Consider the following 21,642-nt stretch of genomic DNA (forward strand, 5'->3'; position numbering starts at 1 on the left):
ATATAAGAACAGCCCTGCTGAATCAGGCCCAAAAAGGCCTATCTAGTCCAGCATCCTGTTTCCCACAGTGGCCCACCAGATGCCTCTGAGATGCCCACAGGCAAGAGGTTAAAGCATGCCCTCTCTCTTGCTGCGGTTGCTCCCCTGCAAATGGTATTCAGAGGCACTGTACCTCTGAGGCTAGAGGTGGCCCATAGGCACCAGACGAGTAGCCATTGGTAGATCCATCCTCCATGGATCTGTCTAACCCCCTTGTGAAAGCCATCCCAGCTAGTGGCCATCACCACAGCCCGTGGCAGAGAATTCCACAGATTCATTATGCCCTGTGTGAAAAAGGACTTCCTCTCGTCAGGTTACCCAAGGTAACTTGATTTGGTCTCCCCCTGAACAGGAAAACAAAACCGGTACTGTACCTGAGAAAGTTCACTCAAGATTGTTATAGCAGTTTCAAAAGATTAAAGAGGAAATCCAAAGCAAGACTGTTTCTCGGATTTCTAGAGGCCATAAGGAGAGGCTGAAAGGCATCATCTCATACTACGCGGGAGATGGCAACGGTCAACCTCTCCTGTATCCTACCCAAGACAACCACAGGGCTCTGGGGGCGCCAGGAGTCGGCACCAACTCGAGGGCACACTTTATGTCCCACCCAAGGGAAGTGGCCAGTTTTATACCTGCAGGTAAATTCATCATACACATGATCAAAATTCTAATACCCGAAGCCGAGTGTTTGGGGTGGAGAGGGGCGGGACCCCACTGAATCCAATTGGGATTGTTTCCATCGGCCGATAGGCTTTGGATTTCAGAAAGCAGAGTGCTGAAGTGGCAGCGGGCGACTCTGGTCCACATGATCGGGGCCGAGATATGGGGCCAGGCGGGTGGCTGTTCCTCTACCACCTCCAGTCTGTGCAAGCCTCTTCTCACCCACCAGCAGTGTTCAGGTGGACCACAACTCCCAGAACCCCCAAGCAAAAGCCATTGCCGCTGGGGATTCTGGGAGTCGTAGTCAACAGCATCTGGGAGTCCCTGTTAGAGGGGGCACCGCCCACCACCCACCTCCACTTTCAAATGTGTGAGAACGAGGCGGGCTCAGATGCCTATCCCTGCGGCTGTGGCTGCTGAAAAAAATAACGGACCCTTTGCATGGCGAGAGCAACTGCACTGATGGGGGAGACACTCATGCTGGGTGAGGTAGTTGCTGTGCTGTGCTAATTTTTAATAGTGTTTTAATATTGCCACCGGCTCGTCTGGTGGCCACTCAGGGACGGGCCTTCTCCGTTGCTGCCCTGAGGCTTTGGAATACACTCCCTTGTGAAATAAGATCCCCCCATCTCTGACAATTTTTAAAAAGTCTTTAAAGACGCATCTGTTCACCCAGGCTTTTAACTGATATTGTTTTGATTGTTTTTAATGTTGTTTTAGAGAGTATTGTTTTTAAAAAATTTAAATTGTCCTATTTTAAATTTCTTGTTTTTGTTTTTAACTAATGTTTTAATGTTGTTTTTATTTGGTTGTAAACCGCCCAGAGACGTAAGTTTGGGGTGGCATAAAAATAAGTTAAATAAATAAATAATAGTGTTTTAATAGTGTTTTAACAGTTTTAACTTTTTAATTTTAATGGTTGAAATGTTTTAATCTTCTATTGGCTGTTTTTATTGTTTTTTAAACCACCCAGAGAATTTGCGTTTGGGGCGGTATAGGAATGCATTAAATAAATAAATAAACAAACAAATAAATAAATGGGGGTGGGGTCGGTGCCATTTTTTTTAACACCCCTTTTCATTCAAAGCTCCCTGAATGCAGAAAACTAGCATGCCGAGAAACTAATTTCACTCTGGGGTCCCTGCAGGGGTGTCGCTATAGTTGAGTGGATGGGTTCAAAGAACCCGGGCCCCTGAGCTCCCGAGGGCCCCTCTGCTCCAACCTCTCTATTTTTTTCATTATCTCCCTCACTCTGAGGGGCCGCTGGAGAGCGGGGTGAACACAGGCCCTCTCTCCCCTAGCGACGCCCTTGCGGGCCCTGCTCTTGTGCTTAAAAACTAGCAGATGCGACACGACCTTGAACTTGGACACCGCGGTGACCCTCCCTGGCTTGGTCTGAGTCTTGTGGCTGTTCTCAGCAGTCTTCTGGCTCGCGGTGGCGGGAAACAGCTTCTGCAGCAAGGCGTCTTGGGACCGCTGAAGAAGCAGGACTAATTCTGGCAGGGCGGGGTCCTTGGCAATGATAAGAAACATACAGGTGTAAATATTGGCCGTATTTCAAAGAAAGCCAGAACAAGGATCAGGCTGGCCTAAGAACATCAGAACAGCCCTGCTGGATCAGGCCCAAGGCGGCCTCATCCAGTCCAGCATCCTGGTTCCTTTCCCACAGTGGCCCACCAGATGCCTCTGAGAAGCCCACAGGCAAGAGGTGAGGGCATGTCTTTTCTCTCTCCCCTGCAACTGGGATTTCAGGGGTGTCCTGCCTCTGAGGCTGGAGGGGGCCTATAGCCACCCGACTAGCAGCCATTGATAGACCTGTCCTCTGTGAATTTATCTAAGCCCCTTTTGAAAGCCACTCAAGCTAGTGGCCATTACCACATCCTGTGGCAAAGAGTTCCATAGATTAATTGTGTGCAGTGTGAAAAACGACTTCTTCTTGTCAGCCCTAAATTTCCCAACCTTCATTTTCATGGGAAACTGCAGGGCAGTCAGAGGTTTCTGTAGATTGTGGGTTGCCCAGACTTGGGGGGACAAACATATTAGCATCGCCTAACCCCAATGGTGAAATGTGCAAGACATGAGAACCCGACTTGCGAATCTAGCCCCAGTGAAACGGAGGGCATCCCTGAAGGGGTGTGGCTCCTCCCACTTGCTCCGAGACGGAGCCAATGAACTGTAATGCCAGGAGGAGCGCCCTCTGCAGGTAAACTATAACCCTGCCCCAACTAGGCAAGCCACCCAGGGGGAGAAGGGAAACGCCTAGAAACTTGCTGAGGAGAGCACCAGGGCGAACCGACCCTATCCGGAGTGGGCCGGGGCAGGACTGGGGGTGCTAAGGGGTCTCCTCCTGGCACACACAGCCTCACTTCACAGCCCTGCCTTGGAACCCATTCCCTGCCGCGGACTCCTTCCTGCCCTATGAGAAAGAGAATTGCCTCTTTTAAAGAGGGGCCTCTTTGCTCAGTTCGGCAGGGGATAACTGTGTCCAGAGCGGCTTTTTTGTTTTTTTAAAAAAACCTACATTTCCTGCTTTTTCCATGGGTTATGGCACAAAGTGGCTCATGACACTCAAGTAACATAGGAAGCTGCCACATACTGAGTCAGACCCTTGGTCCACCTAGCTCAGGATTGTCTACACAGACTGGCAGCAGCTTCTCCAAAGTTGCAGGCAAGAATCTCTCTCAGCCCAATCTTGGAGATGCTGCCAGGGAGGGAACTGGGAACCTAGATGCTCTTCCCAGAGCGGCCCCATTATCCTTTAAGGGGAAGATCTTGCAGTGTTCACACTTCTAGTCTCCCATTCACATGTAACCAGGGTGGACCCTGCTTAGCTAAGGGGACTAGCCATGCTTGCCACCACCAGACCAGCTCTCCTCTCCCGTAAGAGCAGCCCTGCTGGATCATCTGGGTTGCCCTCTTCTGCACCTTTCCCAGTTCTACAATGTCCTTCTTGAGATGCGGTGACCAGAATTGTACACAGGACTCCAGGTCCTTCCTTTGGCCGGTCCTAAATCTCCCGGCAATCCATTTTGAGGGTGATGCTTCCCAAAATATGGCCGCGCGAGGTCCTCCTAGCCATATATCAACCCAAGGAGCTGACCAGCTTCGGAAGGAGGTGGGTAGGGAAACCTTCCTCCGTTGCCAGGGTTTGGCCCATCCCTTACAGAGAACTCCAGTCCCCGAGGCCCCCTTGATTTGGGAGCCACGGGGCTTAAAATGGGGGTGGAAGTGGTTTAAACCTGGCCATGCAGACACCCCTCCAGATGGGCGAACGGAAGAGACCACGAGATCAAATGCAAGAAGCAATTAGCCAAGAGTCCAGGAGGAGGAAACTGCTGTCCCTTCAATACCACCATCCCAGGGTCCGAATAATGGTTGCCCAGCATTTTCTCCCCTCCTCTGATCGCCTGCCCTCTGTGTCCTGCTACTGGTTTGGATGACAGTCCCACTGGCCATCATGAAGAAGGCGCTTTCACCCTGTTTTCAGAGTGGTTTCAGAGTGCTGCTGGCGGCGGGCTATCCTGGGATGAAAGCGTCTTCCTTCCTTGATGGCTCCCTAAGCCTCTCCCACAAAAGGAAAATCAGAGGCCGCTTATATTGCGTTCTAGCCCCCTCTGCTGGGGAAAGGCAAGATGTGCGTCATACAGGTGCATGGAATCAGCTCTGCACCTTTGGGTGAAGACAGGTAGACGGTTTTGAAGAACAGAGGTAGGCAACCTTGGTTCTCCAGCCGCTGTTAGTTGTGGCTAGGGACGATGGGAGTTGTAGTTCAGCAGCCGCCGGAGCGCCACGGTGGCCAACTCCTCCTTCAGAGGTTTAGGGAAATCGATGCACGGTGCGGTGAGATTGGGTCGGGAGAAGTTCTTTCCCCTCTCTCACAAGACCAGAACCAGGGGTCATCCCATGAAACTGGCCAGGAAATTTAAGACCGACAAACACACACACACACACAAACACAGTATAGAATTAGTATGTGGAACTCTCTGCCATGAGATGTGGTCATGGCCACCAGCTTGGATGCCTTTAAGTGGGGCTTAGACAAAGTTATGGAGGCCAGGTCTCAATGGCTACTAGTCCTGATGGCGATAGGCTACCTCCAGGCTCAAAGGCAGGGTGCAGCTGATTACCAGCTGCAAGGGAGGAGGCCTGCCTTGATCTCCTGCTTGGGGGTTTCCCAGAGGCCTCTGGTGGGCCACTATGGGATACAGGATGCTGGACTAGATGGGCCTTGGGCCTGATCCAGCAGGGCTGTTCTAATGTTCTTAGACATTCTGAGTAGAAGTGACTCGTTTGTTGCATTCTGTGGCAAGTATTTCTGGTGTGGTTTATATATTTAGATTCTACCTTTCCTGGTAGAGGCCCAAGTGGGCTTCCGTGGGCACCGATCTGGCCTTGACCAGAACTGGGGGTGAGGTGCTTCATATAAGACAGTACGGACAACAAGGATTTTGCCTTAAAAGAAAAAAAGAAGGCTTTGAATCTGCGGATCCCAAATTCTATCCTAATTGTACAGCTCAGACTCTTATTAGGTGCTTTAGGAACATAGAAATTTGCCATATACTGAGTCAGACCATTGGTCTATCTAGCTCAGGATTGTCTTCACAGACTGGCAGCGGCGTCTCCAAAGTTGCAGGCAGGAATCTCTCTCTCAGCCTTTTCTTGGAGGTGCTGCCAGGGAGGGAACTTGGAACCTTCTGCTCTTCCCAGAGCAGCTCCATCTCCTGAGGGGAATATCGTACAGTGCTCACACATGTATTCTCCCATTCAAATGCAAACCAGGGCACACCCTCCTTAGCTAAGGGGACAAGTCATGCTTGCTCCCACCAGATCAGCTTCCCCCCTAACAACTCAAAATGTTGTGTGTCCATCATCTCAGGAATTTTCACAACATCCTTGCAAGGTAGGCCAGTGTGGCTCTCCCATCTTAGAGACGGGAGAGGGGCTGAGTCCACGGTGGCTTGTCTAAGGGAGGCCCCAAGCCAACCCGTGACTTGCTGAGGGAAGACTCAAGAAGTTCTTGGCTTACCGCTCAGAGTCTCTCGGCTGCCAGAGTGGCATGGAAAACAAGCATCAACTCCAGGACTGGGGAGTCCTCTGCAGGATCCCTTAACCTGAAAGAGGAAGCAAAAGGTATCCTGATCTTTGTTCCCTCTAAGAGGGATTCCCAGATGTTGTGGACTACGACCCCCAGAACCCCCAGCTGCAATGGCTTCTGCTTGGGGATTCTGGGAGTTGTAGTCTACAACGTCTGGGAATCCCAGTTAGAGGGACCGCTGATCCCGATCTCTTTAAGTGAGGGAGGAAAACGTGTACTCCAAGAAAACCAAGCAGAACAGGCTGCTTTCAGGTTGAATTCTTGGCTCTTTGCTGACCAGGGTTCCCTCTAACATGGATTCCCAGATGCTGTGGACCACAACTCCCAGAATCCCCAGCTGCAATGGACTTTGGCTGGGGATTCTGGGAGTTGTAGGCCACAACATCTGGGGATCCCTTCTTCGCGGGAACACTGCTTGGGTTCCCAGTCGATGCCTGACCCCACCAGCTCTGACCCGAGGAACCCAGGAAGCGGCCCTATACCGAGTCAGACCCTTGGCCCACCTAGATCAGGACTGTTGGCACTGACTGGCAGCAGCTCTCCAAGGGATTTCTTACCCAGCCGAAGCTGGTGATGCTGCCAAGGAGTGAACCTGGGACCTTCTGCATGCAAAGCAGAGGCTCTTCCATCGAGCTATGGCCTTACCCTGGAGGGGAATGTCTTGCAGGGTTCCCATGTAGTCTCCGGTCCCTCGGCCCACTCTCCCAGGGCAGAGCTGCCCTTCCCAGCTGGCATCTCTTTCTCGGCCAGCTGGGTCGCTCCTGGGCTCCATGGCTGGAGGTAATCTCCAAAATGGCCAGCATTGTCTGGACTCAGAGGTTGAGGCAGCGGCCAGGCCTGGCCCAGGTTGCAGGCAAGAGCGTGTGGGCCTCTTGTAGCCACCTCCCAAGTCATTCCGTCCCCCATGTTCCCCACTACCCTGCGCCTTCCATTCCTAGACCATGGGTGATGTGCAGAGTTCCCTCTGACAGGGATATGGTGGACAGCAACTTCCAGAATCCCCAAGCAGAAGCCATGGCAGTGAGAGGGGACACAGGTGAAGTGTGGCTCAGCGACAAGAGCATAGGAAGCAGCTGTCTACTGAGTCAGATGCTTGGTCCACCGAGCTCAGCATGGTCTACACTGACTGGCAGCAGCTCTTCAAGGTTGCAGGCAGGAGTCTCTCCCAGCCCAAACTAGAGAGGCTGCCAGGGAGGGAACTTGGAACCTTCTGCCACTGAGTTAAAGCCCCATCCCATGACACGGTCTGGAGAGCTGTTGCCAGTCAGCGTAGATGTTGCTGAGCCAGATGGACCAAGGGTCTGACTCGGTATGTAGTAGCTCTCCTACTCAGGGAGGAGAGCTGGTCTTGTGGGAGCAAGCATGAATGGTCTGCTTTGCTAAGCAAGGTCTGCCCTGGTTTGCATTTGAATGGGAGACTTGATGTGTGAGCACTGTCAGATATTCCCCTTAGGGGATGGAGCCACTCTGGGAAGAGCATCTAGATTCCGGGTTCCCTCCCTGGCAGCATCTCCAAAATAGGGCTGAGAGAGACTCCTGCCTCCAACCTTGGAGAAGCTGCAGCCGGCCTGGGTAAGCCATGCTGAGCTAGATGGACCAAGGGTCTGACTCAATATATGGCAGCTCCCTATGTCCCAGTTGGAGAGACCTATAAAATATCAAGGAGAGGACCCTGGGCATGCTTTCCTCCCAAGGTAGACTTGCCATTTGGGGAGGGCGTTGGGGGGAGTGCTGTCTGTGGGCCGCATGATTATTTTATGACCCATTTTGCACTCTGCCCCTCCCCGTGGCTGGCCACATTTGGAAACACATTCTTGGTGGAGGGTCTGGGTGGCTGAGAGGTACCCAAGGAGCAGCTGTAGTTAATGTGTACGGCCGAACAGGATTTTGCTCCATCAGCACTGGGAGGCAATCCAGGAAAGCACTTAGCCCTTGTCAATGCCAGCTTGTTTATAACCCCCCCGCCCCGCTCTGCCCCCACCAGATGCTGGTTGTCTCCAACTCCAGGGAAAGCAATTGCACATGGGGGGGGCACACCTGAGCCAGCACTGAATTGGCACTGGGCCCCCCTTTTCTGCAATTGCCAAGTGGTGGTGGGTCTGGATGTCCCCCCCCCCGCCCCCGGCTGCGGGGAAAACCACCCAGCTATTTCCTAAACGTTTTAATTAGCCAATTTGTTTCCATGAGACTTTGTAAGGACATCGGCAGCTACCGAGTCAGCCCCTCGGGCCGTCAAGCTCAGTATTGCCAACCCAGACTGGCAGTGGCTTCTCCAAGGTCGCAGGCAGGAGTCTCTCTCTGCCCTATCCTGGAGATGCTGCCAGGGAGGGAACTTGGAACCTTCTGCAGGCAAGTGCTCTGCATAACATGGTGAGAGCCAGTGTGGTGTAGCGGTTAGAGTGTCGGACTAGGACCAGGGAGACCCGAGTTCAAATCCCCATTCAGCCCTGAGACTAGCTGGGTTTCTCTGGGCCAGTCACTTCTCTCTCAGCCTAACCTGCTTCACAGGGTTGTTGTGAGGAGAAACTTAAGTATGTAGCACACCGCTCTGGCCTCCTTGGAGGAAGAGCGGGATAGACAATGTAAAAAAATAAAATAAAATAAAAGCTGAAGGGGGACATTTTAGAGCTGGAGAAGGTGCAGGAGAGGGCAACCAAGATGATCAGGGGCCTGGAGCCAGTGTTCAGGATTAGGTGCAGTTGTGAGGCCAGGCCAGGCCATGCCTGGGGCTTTTTACCTCAGAAAAAAAGAGGGCTGAGGGGAGATATGGCTGGGGTGGAGAAAGCGGATATAAATTTGTCTGCCTCTCGCATGACACTAGAACCAGGAGTCCTCCCATGAAAATGATGGCCAAGCAATTTAGGACCAACAAGAACAACAACAACAACAACAAGAAGTATTTTTTTTTACACAGTGCGCAATCAACTTGGAATTTTCTACCACCAGATGTGGTGATGGCCACCAGCTGGGACGGCTTCAAGAAGGGGTTCAGCTAAATTTATGGAGGACAGGGCTATCAAGGGCTACTAGTCTGGTGGCTGTGGGCCACCTCCAGCCTCAGAGGCCCAGGATGCCTCTGAAGACCAGTTGCAGGGGAGCAACAGCAGGAATGAGGGCAGGCCCTCCGCTCTGGCCTGTGGGCTTCTCAGAGGCATCGCGAGCCCTTTGTGGATGACAGGGATCCAACGTTATTTATGTATTATTTCTCTGTGTAAAGAGAGACAGCCCCATTCAGCCATGAAACTAGCTGGATGACTCTGGGCCAGTCGCTTCTCTCTCAGCCTAACCTACTTCACAGGGTTGTTGTGAGGAGAAACGTAAGGGTTAGGAGTCTGGTCTCCTTGCAGGAAGAGCGGGAGATACAATGTAAGAAATAAATAAGAACAGTAATAGAACTCCCAGCATCCCTGGGGAGGAGGTGGGGGGGTTCCCCCCCACTTTTTTCTCTGCCTCCTCCCAGTCCCAGACCACAAGGGAAAGGAGAGCAACCAAGACGCAACCAAACTTGTACCCCACCCTCCGCCATAATTGAGAGGATGGGTCCAAAGAGGTCGCCCCCCCCAGCTGCCCCTCCATCTTGTCTTCATGATCTCCCTCACTCCGAGGGGGGGACCCGGCCCCCTCCCGCCCAGCTATCCTGCGCCCCTGCACTACCCCCCCCACTTGCCCAGCGCCCCCTCCTTGAGGCCAGCCACCAGCTTTCCTTGGGGTGCCGCCGCCGCCAACGCGTGCGCAAAGTTGCGCCGGGCGCCTCTCACTCACTCCACCGGCTGCGGTTCGGGGGCGCCGCTGGCGGGCAGGCAGGCAGGTTCCATTCCAGTCAGGACTCTGTGCGGGCAGCAGCAGCTCCGCCTGCGGGCCGACAGGGAGGCGGGTCCCTTGGCTGGGAGACCGGCCGGCCCAGCCCTCGGCGTCCGCCCCGCCGCCGCCGGAGAGCGGAAGCTGCCTCAGCAGCAGCGAGAGGGCCGAAGCGGCCGCCGGAAAGTTTGCGCGCGGGGGCTGCCCGGCCTCCGCCCGCCCGCCGGGCAGCCCGGCTCGCAGCAGCAGCCGCCATGGGAGATGCCGAGGAGGAAGAGGCGGCGGGAGAGGCCGAGGCGGCGGCGGCGGAGTTCGCACGGCACTGGCGCCGCGAGTTCCCCGGGGAAGCGCCGCCGCCAGCGCTGCGCCTGGGCTCGGTGCCGGCCATGGAGGAGGAGCTGGGCCGGTGCCGGCGGGCGCTGCAGCAGCTCCAGCGCGCCCTGGCCCAGGAGAAGTTCAAGGTGGGCTACCTGGAGGCGGCGCTGGCCCGGCAGCCGGCGGAGGCGGCGGCAGCAGGACGTGAGGCGCGCAGCCCGCGGCCCCCCGGCAGCCCCGTCGCCACGCCCACGGCGCACCAGGCGGCGGGCGAGCGCACCTTCGTGCCCACGCCTCAGGGCTCGGGCGGCTTCAGGCTCCGGCCCCGCCTCGGGGACTCGCCGGCCCGGCCCCCGCCGCCGCCGGCGCCCCGCCGCTGGAGGCACCGCCAGGACCAGGACCGCGACCTTCCCGAAGGCTCCAGCTCCCCCGAGCCGCCGTTCCGGAGCCTTCCCGCCGAGCGGCAGCCTTCCCCGCGCCTCGACCTAGCGGAGAGAGAGCCTTCGCCCGGCGGCGGCAGCAGCGACTGGAGCGGCAACACTTCCGACCGCGAGGAGGAGGACGCCTCGTTGGCAGGTATACTGCTTTTGTACAGGGAAGCTCCATGTCCAGCTACCAGGCTTGTCATGATGTTGCTGCCCAACCTTTAAAAAAAAAGTTTTCTAAACTGGTGGGTGTCACTTGGTCTTGTGGCAGTCAATTCCACAAACGTTGGGTTGCTTTTGCCAGGCTTGGACCTCCTCCTGCCTCTTTGGGTGACCCTGAAATGGAGCGGGGGGGGGGAATGTGAAGAGTGCCAGGTGTCTTCATCCTCGCCAGACTGTTTCTCATTTTGCAAAGCCAGGCCATGCACAAATCCCTCGACTTTCTGTACTGTGTAAAACGAGGCTTCCTGGTCTTGTGGTTGGAGGCATGAATTTCCCCCTTTGCCAAGCAGGGGCCACACTGGTTTGCATTTGAAAGGGAGACTAAATGTGTAAGGAGACTGTAAGATTTTCCCCATTGGGGATGGGGCCGCTCTGGGAAGAGCACCTGCCTGCTTGCATGAGGAAGGTTCCAAGTTCCTCCTCTGGCAGCATCACCAAATAGGGTGGGGAGAGACTCCTGCCTGCAACCTTGGGTAAGCCACTGCCAGCCTGGGTAGACGGTGCTGAGCTAGATGGACCAAGGGTCTGACTCAGTATATGGCAGCTTCCTGTGCCAACTTTGAGTCCCCAGACCCTGTTGGGCGTCACAGTCCACCATCCCCAGCGGCCAATTGTGACTGGGGATAATGAGATTTGTCGTCTAGCAACATCTGGGGACCCGAAGTTCGGTAGCCCTGGACATAAAAATATATTTGCAGGCAGGAGCCCCAAGAAGTTCTTGATCTCACGGCCTTTCGTCTGGAATCCTGCTCCCAAATGTATGTGAGTTGTGCTTGTCACTCCCTGGTGAGCTGAAAGCCCTCTGCGCATGCTCAGGGGCACTGTTGTTCCTCTCTTTCACACACACCCCCAGCCTGAGCCTGTGTCTCAAAAAGAGGCTCGTGTGGGCTACCCTTGAATGAAACCAGGATGGCAGCCGTGCCACTGTGTGAGCTGCGCATGGGCGAAAGAGAATTCCCCTCCAGGGGCTGAATTAAAGGCTGATCATACCCAGTTCCTGAAGGCTTTGGATCTATTAAGTTCCTCTGGCAGGAGAAGCTGCCTCGGTTTCCTGGGGGGGGGGGAGCTTTAAGGCTGGCATCCCTTCCCAGGCTTCATTCCAGCAGCTGGCTCCGCTCCAGCCCTGAATGTCAAGATTCCGCCTCGGACGGGTTTTGCTGCAGAGAGGTTTGCATCTCCCATGGTTTATTGAGGGATGCTGGTCCTCCCAGGCTGTGGCCAGTGCTTCCTTCCAGGATCTGCTCCACCAAGTTCCAAGTTCGGAATTTCCAAGTTCGGAATCCCCTCAGGAGAACTTGGAGGAGGGATGCTGCCAGCATGGGATAGTTTGCAGCATCAAGGGTTCCTGCATGGAGAGGAGAGCTAGTCTTAGCTAAACAGAGTCCTCCCTGGTTATATATGTATGGGAGACTTGATGTGTGAGCACTGGAAGAGATTCCTCTCCGGGGTTGGAGCCGCTCAGGGAAGAGCATCTAGTTTCCATGTTCCCTCCCTGGCAGCATCTCCAAGATAGGGCTGAGAGAGACTCCTGCCTGCAACCTTGGAGAAACCGCTGGCAGTCTGTGAAGACAATAGTGAGAGCTAGATGGACCAAGGGCCTGACTCAGTATATGGCAGCTTCCTATGTCCCTAAGGGTTCTTGGCCCTCCTTAAGGAACTCCCTGCAAGGAGTTGGGTGTCTTCCCATCGGACCTCGAGCACACGTCTTTTTCAGGTCGCACATGCAGTTTCCGGTGACCAGAGCCCCAGCTTCACATGTGCGGCAGTTGATGACTGGCAGCTGAATGTGTGAATGGACACTTTTGATAAACCCTGGGGTTGGAGCAAAATGAAGCTCCTGCCTGTGACCCGTTCACACACGCAGGCCTCAAGGGGTGGTTGTGAATGTGGGAAGCTGCTCATGTTGGGTTAGGAAATCTCTTGTGTCTTGGAATAGAAGGAACAGTCTTGTCTGGAGACCGTGGTCCAGAGGTCAGAAGAACAGCCCAGCTGGATCAGGCCCAAGGCCTATCTAGTCCAGCATCCTCTTTCTACCAGATGCCTCTAGAGAGCCCACAGGCAGGAGTTGAGGGCATGCCCTCTCTCCTGCTGTTACTCCCCTGCAACTGGGACTCAGAGGCATCCTGCCTTTGAGGCTGGAGGTGGCCTGTAGCCCTCCAACTAGTAGCCATTGATAGACCTCTCCTCCATGGAGTTATCCAAACCCCTCTTCAAGCCATCCAGATTGTTGGCTGCCCCCACATCTTGTGGCAGAGAATTCCACAAGTTGATGATGCGTTGTGTGAAAAGGGACTCGGTCCAGAATTTCTTATTTATTTATTCTATTTATTTATTCGATTTCTTGGCGGTCAGTTTCAGGGGATGACCCCTGGTTCTAGTGTTATGCACTAGGTGATTGAAGCCCAGCCATCTCTGAGGACTCACCACATCCCATGGGAAAGAATGATGCTTTTTCGACCACTCCACTCCCCCCAAGGTGGCCCAAATAGCTGTTGGCTGGGACTTTACAAGGCCCCCCAAAAGTTGTAATGTTAAGGTATGGGTTCTCTCTCTCTCTCTCGCACTCACTTCCAAAACGCTCCCTTGTGTTGATCACACTCGGATTAAAAGTCAGCCATGCCTGGACCAGTTGAAATTAAGTATGTGATGCCAGCACGTGCAGATTTAAAATATTTGTCTAGGCCAGGGCTGGCGAACTTCAGCCCTCCTGCAGATGTTGGACCACTTCTCCCATGAAGAAATGTTAGCTCAGTTTATCAGCCAGACATAATATTTTACTCGTCAAGCTATGTTGGTACACTGCTCATCAGGACTTTCTCCCATATGCCAGGCACCCTTTTTCACTCGTCACAGACTAGTAGACGAGTGGGTTTCTGCAGCCCTGACTCCCATCATCCCTGAACTAAAAACTAAACAGAGAGGGCTTAGTCTCAAAGGCTGTATTTCTTTGTGGATGGGGAGGTGCATCTGTTGAACGTCTGCCACCTTAGAAATTCTGTGCCTTGCTATAAAGAGATAAAAACCTGCAATCCTGTTCTTGTAGACTTGCTGTTTAAACACTGAACACCGGTTCCTCACGCACCTAATGTGGTGACTTTTGTGGGAAAACGGAGCCCTTTCCATGAGAATAGAGTCGAGAATATATGTTTGCATTCCTTTATTTTGCACCAGTTGTTTACGCAGGGAGGGGCTGGGAGCTGGGCAGTCCCACCCTCTGAACCCAAGAAATCTCTGTTTGTTCTCCTCCCCTCCACCCTGTGGTTCTCCCCCCACCCCGAAACAAGCAATTGCTGTGCAGTCCAGTTCTGAGCTTCTCTGGAAACCCATGAGGACTAGGAACATGTTTTTCTCTTTAAAAGCAAGCCCAGACCTCTCCAAGCCAGTTCTTAGGCGTGGGCAGAGCATGCTTGCCCATCACTTCCAATTTATCTCCGGACTAGGAAGTTGCGGTTTTTGTGAGTTCCGCATCCGGGCTCCGAGTGTGACTAGCTGGGCGCCCTGCTCTGGCAGGAAGCTCTGCCCGCCAGCTCCTTTGGCGGCGAAACGTTGTCCAAAGGTCGCTGCTGCGTTGCCAAACTACTTACGATAGAGCTGCAGGGAGGTTCTTGACTCACGTCTGAAATCCTCTGCTGTATCTCCCCTCCCCCCCCCCGGTCTCTTTTTTTAATTAACTAATGATCATCTTGGGTCACTTCCAGCTTCCGTCCAGGGAATCTGCTTCACTTTCTTGGGCACTGGGCGCCCTGCAGAATCCCTTGGGAATCCCACTTGGCCGTTGCTTTGGCACGCGGGCCATTTTGATTGGAGGCCGGGCAGCTGGCAAGCTGTGGACCCCCCGCCCCACTGCTCCATATGGCCTGCTGCTGGCCGGATCTTGTCCACACACTCCTTTTCAGGTCAGCAGTCAAGGGGCTGGACGGCACTGCTCCAGGGACCATATCTGGCTGCTCTCTGTTGGTAGCCTTACCTTAAACCTGGAGTGGCCATATGGAGGCCTCCCCCCACCCGCTGCTGTTGGACTACAACTCCCATCATCCCCTGTGAGGGTTGATGGGAGTTGTAGTCCAATAGCATTCACACAGAACCTCGCGTTGGCCACCCCAGCATTAGATCCTCCGTCTGGACTGCTGAGTCCTGCATATTTCGTTGTTCTTGGGTACACTGGCTTCAAATTCCCAGTGGGGCGCTGGGCCGTTGCACTTGGCAGGCTGCACCGTCGAGGAAGGTATTGTGGAATTTTTCACAGGTCTGTCAGAGGGGTTGCAACTGCTCTTTCAGATAAGGGTGACCACTTGGAGTGGGCCTCCATGTATGTCTGGCTGGGATTCTGCCCCCCCCACTCCAGAAGAAGAATTTTAAAAACCCAGTGTTGGAGGGGGCATTCTAGAGGACTTCTAGTCCAACCCTGTGTTCAGGGCAGGGTGTCCAGAGCCACAGCATCCCACTGCCCAGCTGCCCACATCTAGGAAGGAGGAGCCCACCAGCCCTCAATGGTCTGTCGTCCAACTGCTGTGACTCTTAATTTTCTCCTCATGCCCAACCAAAATCTGCCCTCCTGTAACGTAAGCCCCTTAGACCCAGTCCTGCCTTCTAAGGCATCAGAGAGCAGGTCCTTGACCTTATCTACGGGGCAGCCTTTCAGTTATTTCCATAGTGCCCTCATGGCCCCCCCCCATCTTTTCTTCTCAAGGCCAAACAGACCCAGTTCTCCTAGGGTTTCTTTTTCAGGCCACGGCCACGCTTGTCGTCTTTCTCAGGACCCACTTTGTCCACATCCCCTTTAAAACGCGGCATCCAGAACTGGGCGCAGCCCTCCAGAGGAGGCATGAGGGCTACCTCTTGTGACTTGGAAATGGTGATTCTGTCGATGCAGCCTGGAATAGTGTTCGCCTTTTCTGCCGCGGCATCATGCCGCTGACTCACGTCCGCCTTGTGATTGACTGCAGTCTCGAAGTCCTTTCCATGGTGCCATACGTTGCTCCAACTCCTTTTTCGGTGTGAATGCGGACAGTGTTTTCCTTCCCTCCCCTTCCAGCTGAGCGCTTGCGCTGCTGGAGAACCAAGGCAGTCACAAAGCAGGCAGCATGTTTCATAACAGGAAGACTCTGCCACTGCGCAAGGCAGATTGTTCCATGGCTGAGCCGCTAGCCTCTGAGTCAGGAAATTCCTCCAAATGTCGAGCCTGCACTCTCTGTTCCTGACAGAGGATGCTGTGCTTATAAACCAGGTCCAGTGGGGTTGCAGGAGGCCTCGTGGCTATGTCCCTCTATTGCTGAGATCTTGGACTATGCTATAGGCCACCTCCAGCCTCAGGGGCACGATGCCTCTCAATCCCAGTTGCAGGGGATGCACATACCTCTTGCCTGTGGGCTCCCCAGAGGCATCTGGTGGGCTACTGTGTGAAACAAGACGCTGGACGAGATGGGCCTTGGGCTGGATCCAGCAGGGCTGTTCTTATGTTCTGATTGATTGATTGATTGATTAAATGCTGTCAAGTTTGTGTTGACTCTTAGCGACCACAGAGATTGATTCTCTCCAGGATGATCTTCTTCAACTTGGCCTTGAAGGACTCTCAGTGGTGCATTCATTGTTGTTGTCATCGAGTCCACCCACCTGGTTGCTGGTCGTCCTCTTCTTCTCTTTCCTTCCACTTTCCCCAGCGTTATGGACTTCTCAAGGGAGCTGGGTCTTTGCATAACGTGTCCGAAGTATTGATAGTTTGAGCCTGGTCATTTGTGCCTCGAGTGAAAATTCGGGATTGATTTGTTCTGTGATTACTGGTTTGTTTTCCTGGCTGTCCTTGGTCTCCTCAAAAGTCTTCTCCAACACCAAAGTTCAAAAGCCTCAATGCTTTTCCTATCTTGCTTCTTCAAAGTCCAGCTTTCATATCCATAGAGTGTCACTGTAAAAGCCACGGTCTGAACGATTCTAATCTTTGTAGGTCTAGACACGTCACGGCATCTAAATATCCTTCCCAAGGCCTTCATGGCAACCCTCGTCTGCGGCGTATTTCTTGATTGCTGGATCCTGGACTGTTGATGATCAATCCTAAAAGGCAGAAGCGATGTTCTAACACTCCGTTAAAAGCTCCTCTGAGTGCTTCTAGACTGCATAGATGAGGAAGAGAACTTTGGTCATGCCAAGAAAGCTGATTCTGTGCACATTGATAGCAACTTACGTTGGTGAACTGGAACAGGTTTGGAGGCGGGCAGCCAGGATGGGGTCTGGGAATCAAGTCCCTTGCGGAGCGCTTGATGGAACTAGGTATGGTTACGCCGGAGAAGGGGAGCATATTTCACTCATCACAGACTGGTAGACTAGTGGATTTCCTGAGCCCTGAGAGTAGTTGCTGTCTACTGAGTCAGGCCCTTGCTTTATCCTGCTCAGTATTGTCTACACTGATTGGCAGCAGCTCTTCAGAGTTTCTTTCGGAAAAGGGTCCTTCCCAGTGTTACATGGAGATGCTGCCAGGGATTCTGCTTGCAAGGCAGTATGGCCCCTTCCCCCTAAAGGGATTAATTTCCTTCTGCTGAGTGATGCTGTCTTCTACTGAGTCAAGCCTTTGCTCCATCTAGGTCAGGGTTGTCTGCACTGACTGGCAGCAGCTCTCTCCAGGGTTTCAGGCAGGAGTTGAACTTGGGACTGCCTGCCACAATGCCCTTCAGCCTGGGATTATGGGAGCTGTGGTCCAACTAGACCTAGGGACCCAAGGTTGGAACCCATGGTTTGCTGCATTCTGCACATGCTCAGAGGCCTTTTCTCCTGTATCGTTTCCAGAGCAGTCAGCTTGAATTGGTAGATAAATCAGCTGCAGCAGAAGCCAAGAGGCAAGGACGTATTTGTGCGGGGAAATCGCCACCCAATTTGTAAGAAAATATTTTTGAAATGGAGTGTGGATTTTGCACCTGTGGCTGGCTTTTAAATAAGTGGGCAGAGGTGGCTGTGGGTGGGCAGCATGCTATCGCCTCGCTTGCAGCCCACAGGCGAGGAAATGATGGGCTGATAAGATGGGGGATCTCATGATTCTAGGAAAGCCACAGGGGCCATTTCCTGAGCTGGCACCGCCGCTCTGTTCCCTGAAATCCGGACCGTTTATTTTTATGCTGGCGTGTAGAAACTGCGCTTGTGAAGAGAGTTGGGCCAAAGCCAGCGAGGGCAAGCAAGGCCTACGGGCTGCTGCCTTTGTGTTCTGCTTGCATGCTGCCTAGGCTGACCCTTGCTGGAAACAAGATACTGGGGCTGGGGGGGGGGCGGTTTGGCTCCTCTCTAGGCAATGGGTGCCCATAGCATCTTTCTGCCATTTGGGGGCACCTTGCCTCGCAGGGAGATGGCTGTGTGGTGGGGGGGGCATATTGAGGAAGCAAGACACACACACACACACACACCCCATCTGAGATTCTCCCCTTGCAGAGAGTCCCAGGCACCGATGGGCTGGTGAAGATAAAGGAAAGCGCTGTTATAGTTATTCCCAGGGGTCCTCCTCTTTGGGTCTGGAGGCAGTGTTGGACTGCAGCCCCGCGGCCACAGTGGCCTTGGGGTTGATGGGCCCTGTAGTCCAGCCACAGCTTGGGACCCGAGTGTGGGGACAAGGAAAGGGGCTGGAAACCTGCCAGCCCAATGCGGAGGTTTGTTTGCTAAGGAATGCCCACCGGCTTCCGGCTCCTTCCTCCAGGGCCCTCGGCTTCCGTGGGACGTTGGCAATGGCTCTGCCCTGGTGCTGGGCCAGCCGCACCTCTCTGGCAAGAGCAAACAGCCGTGGCCTCCAGGGTGTGCTGGCTGTTGACTCTGGAGGAAGGGAGCGTTCTGCTGGCAGAGGCCCATCTGGGCTGCCTTCCCAGGCTCCACAGCAACAGCCACGTCCCGTGTTTTCCACCTGGTGTCGTCCTCGGACCGCAGAGCGCGGCAGAGCGAGGTCTCCTGGGCCCGTTGCTTGGGAGACGGTGCTTTCCGCCTCCATCCCACTGGAGAAGAGAGAACTCCTGCGAAGCTGCCCTCGACAGTGTGAGGCCCTCGGTTCCTCTAGTTCAGTACTACACTGACTGGCAGCAGCTCTCCAAGGATTCAGGCAGGGGGCTTTCCCCGGGAGATGGGGACTGTCTCCACACAAAGCAAAGGCTCTACCTCTGAGCTATGACCCCATCCCCTAAGTGAAATATCTTGCTGCGTTCACATGGAGTCTTCTACCCAAATGCAAACCATGGGGGCCCTTGCTTAGCAAAGGGGACAAGCCATGCTCTTCACCACAAGACCAGCTCTCCTCCTGGCCACCATGGTGGTGGTACTGATGCTGATGTCTCTGATGCTGATGGGCAGAGTTAGTGTCAGGCAGGAATGCCGGAATGTTTGAAGTCCAAGTTCTGTGAGGGAAGGAAATATCCATACGGCTGGGGTGCAGTGTTGGCTCTAACAGGGACTACAACTCCTAACGTCCCCAGCTGGGATGTCTTTGCTTCGGGGGATTATGGGAGTTGTAGTCGACGACATCTGGTAATCCCTGTGAGAGGGAACACTGCTAGAGTAAGAACTTGTCGTGAGCCTTAAGGAACTGAAGCTGCTTTGTGGTGGTCGGGCATGCACCCAGAAATGACTGTTTCCTCTTTATCGAAGGGGAAATCCACTCACTGTGGCTTCTGGTGTTGGCTGCTGTGAGTGCTGAGCAGAAACAGGGTGGGCAGCTTTCTCTGTGGACGGGGGCCTAGACAAGTGTCCCCAGGTGTCGGACTACAACTCCCATTACCCACAGCCACCATGGCCTTCGATTGGGGGTGATGGGAGTTGTAGTCCAACAGTATCTGGGGACCCACGTTGGAGAACCCCTGCCTTGGGCACATTCCTTGCTTCTATAGTAGCATCTTCTCTGTGGGGGTGATGGGACAGCATACAGAACAGTTGCAGCTAAGTGTTAGTGTCAGGAAACCACGGCCTCTGCTCCTGCCTCCGAGAGACGGCCTTGTGGCTTTGGAGGCCTCTCTTCCCAGCCCCCTTGAGAGGCACTGAAGGCTTCTGCTGAGAGTAAAAACATGACTGGAACTGCCCTGTTTTTAAAAATAAAGGTGAGCTCTGCGCTGAGACATAAGCTGGATTCTCAAGACAGGGGTACATTTTGCAGACAGGATAGATCTGGCCTTGCAGATGGAATGGATTCTCTTGCTTTGCACAATATATTCTGCTGCACATTGTCCGATGTTGCCGTTTGTTGGGGAAGGCAGGATGGAAGGGAGATGCACCCGGGGACGCCGAGAATGACGTCCCTCCCTGCGGAACTCCTTTTTGGCCAGTTGTGGCAGGCAGAAATCCATCTGGTGCAACTTTCTCCGTCAGCGGCCTCTCGAAAGTGTTGCATGGATTACCTTGGGCCACAAGGTGGCGCTCGGGAGCTCACAGATGGAGGCGGGGGAGAGAGGAGAGATCCTGAATGTAGTAATGGGGTGCGCATCCTCCTGAACCTGGCCCGTCCTCGGTGGCCGCTATTTCTACGTCTGGTCAATACACTCCATGGCCTTTGAGAACTTGTGGTATAGAGGGAAAGTCCTTGGATGTGTTCTCTCTGTGCATTTCCCCATTCCGATTGCAATGGGCTTTATTTCCCCATTGATTAGCTGTCTTTTTTTTCATGGCACAATTTGTCCCTTCATTGTTTGCAAAACCTTCCTCTTGCCTTCTGACTCTCCGAACCAGGGCTCAAAGATGGCTCTGGGGCCAGTTTTCGAGCGGGAAAGTAGAAAAACAGAGGATCTCTGAGGATGTGCAGAGGGCATTTTGCGGAGTAGCTGGACCAGCATGCTTCAGTGGGGTTAGCTTCCAGGCAAGCTTGAAATTAAAGACTGCCTCATTGGGCAGAATTTAGTGGTCTCGGGCAGGCAGGGGCCTTTCCCAGCCCTGCTGCCGGAGATCCAGTCAGTGTCCGTGCCCGGGATTGAACCCCGGACCTTCTGCATGTGAAGCGAGTGTCTCATCACTGAGCCACTTGTCCAGGCTGCTATGGCGAGAATGTCTCCGAACTGCGGCTGCTCCTGGGAGTGGCCTCCATCCAATGTGGGACTCCCACCCCTCTGGAAAGCCCCCAGCGTCTTCATTTAGGACGTGAGTCAGCCGGGGTGGTCAGAACCATCTGTTGGCACGAAGGCGGCCGGTGGCTTTTGACGAGATCCACACCCCTGGAGATGGAAAACGGATGACGTTCCGTGTGCTTTTATCGCCCTGGCCATCGGGCCTGGCGTGGCTATGTTGGCAGTGTTCTTTTAAACTCTTTTAGGAGTTTCAGGAACGGCTATGCAACGTTATCGACGTCGTCAGAGGAATGGAAACGGAAATGGGCAGGATTGGTCCTCTAAAGATGTCCCCGGTGGGGAGAGCCCATCAATTTGTTCCTTGTGACCTGACCCTAATCCTTGGCGCTGTGCAAAAAATGATTGCAGTTTTACCCTAATTGCTCAGTGGGAATAGGAATAAATAAAGGGTAAGAACACAAACACAGCTGTAAGTGCCACAAAGCCTATCGCCTTGTTTCCATCTCTAGGAGGAACATAGGAAGCTGCCATATACTGAGTCAGACCCTTAGTCCATCCAGCTAGGATTGTCTACCCAGACTGGCAGCGGCTTCTCCAAGGTTGCAGGCAGGAGTCTCTCTCAGCCCAATCTTGGAGATGCTGCCAGGGAGGGAACTTGGAGCGTCAGATGCTCTTCCCGGAGAGGCCCCATCCCCTAAAGGGCACATCTTCCAGTGCTTGCCCATGTTGTCTCCCATCCAAAAGCAAACCAGGGTGCACCCTGCTTAGCAAAGGGGGCAATTCATGCTCAAGGCCACTGGACCAGCTCTCCCCCCTTTGGGTAGACATCGCCCCAAATAACGACGAGCCTTTGTCCCCCTGCAACGGTACCTGCGGCCAAAATCTGGCTCGTGTGCTCATTCCCGGGGTGTGGTTGTGGTGACCCAGTGTGGGAGGTGGGCAGGAGCTATGCCCACTCCTGAAACCTGGACCTCGTTTTTGGACTCTGCCGTTCTGGTGCTCCAAGGCCTTTGGACAACGGGGGCTGGGTGTGTGGGGTAGGGGGGCAGTCGGCTGGGATCTTGGGCCTGGCGGGTTG

The 21,642-nt window shown here is 54.0% G+C and overlaps 2 protein-coding genes across 3 annotated transcripts in view; one reads left to right on the top strand and one right to left on the bottom strand.

Moving 5' to 3' along the window:
* Window positions 1–1,795: 1,795 nt before the first annotated feature.
* On the bottom strand, window positions 1,796–9,848 carry LOC128336151 (unconventional myosin-XIX-like). The gene is made up of 3 exons (XM_053275341.1): window positions 9,834–9,848; window positions 9,557–9,793; window positions 1,796–2,211 (listed from the first exon to the last, which is right to left on the bottom strand). The coding sequence occupies exons 1-3, from the start codon at window positions 9,846–9,848 to the stop codon at window positions 1,855–1,857; spliced, it is 609 nt and encodes a 202-aa protein (XP_053131316.1). The 3' UTR covers window positions 1,796–1,854.
* Window positions 9,740–21,642, top strand: part of LOC128336210 (active breakpoint cluster region-related protein-like) — a 92,976-nt gene continuing 81,073 nt past the window's right edge. For both annotated transcript variants that reach the window (XM_053275519.1, XM_053275521.1), the window contains exon 1: window positions 9,740–10,483. In XM_053275519.1, the coding sequence (XP_053131494.1) occupies window positions 9,847–10,483 (637 nt within the window). In that variant the 5' untranslated portion in view covers window positions 9,740–9,846. The remainder of the gene's footprint in view (window positions 10,484–21,642) is intronic.

Source organism: Hemicordylus capensis, chromosome 12 (genome assembly GCF_027244095.1).
Source record: "Hemicordylus capensis ecotype Gifberg chromosome 12, rHemCap1.1.pri, whole genome shotgun sequence".
NCBI lineage: Eukaryota > Metazoa > Chordata > Lepidosauria > Squamata > Cordylidae > Hemicordylus > Hemicordylus capensis.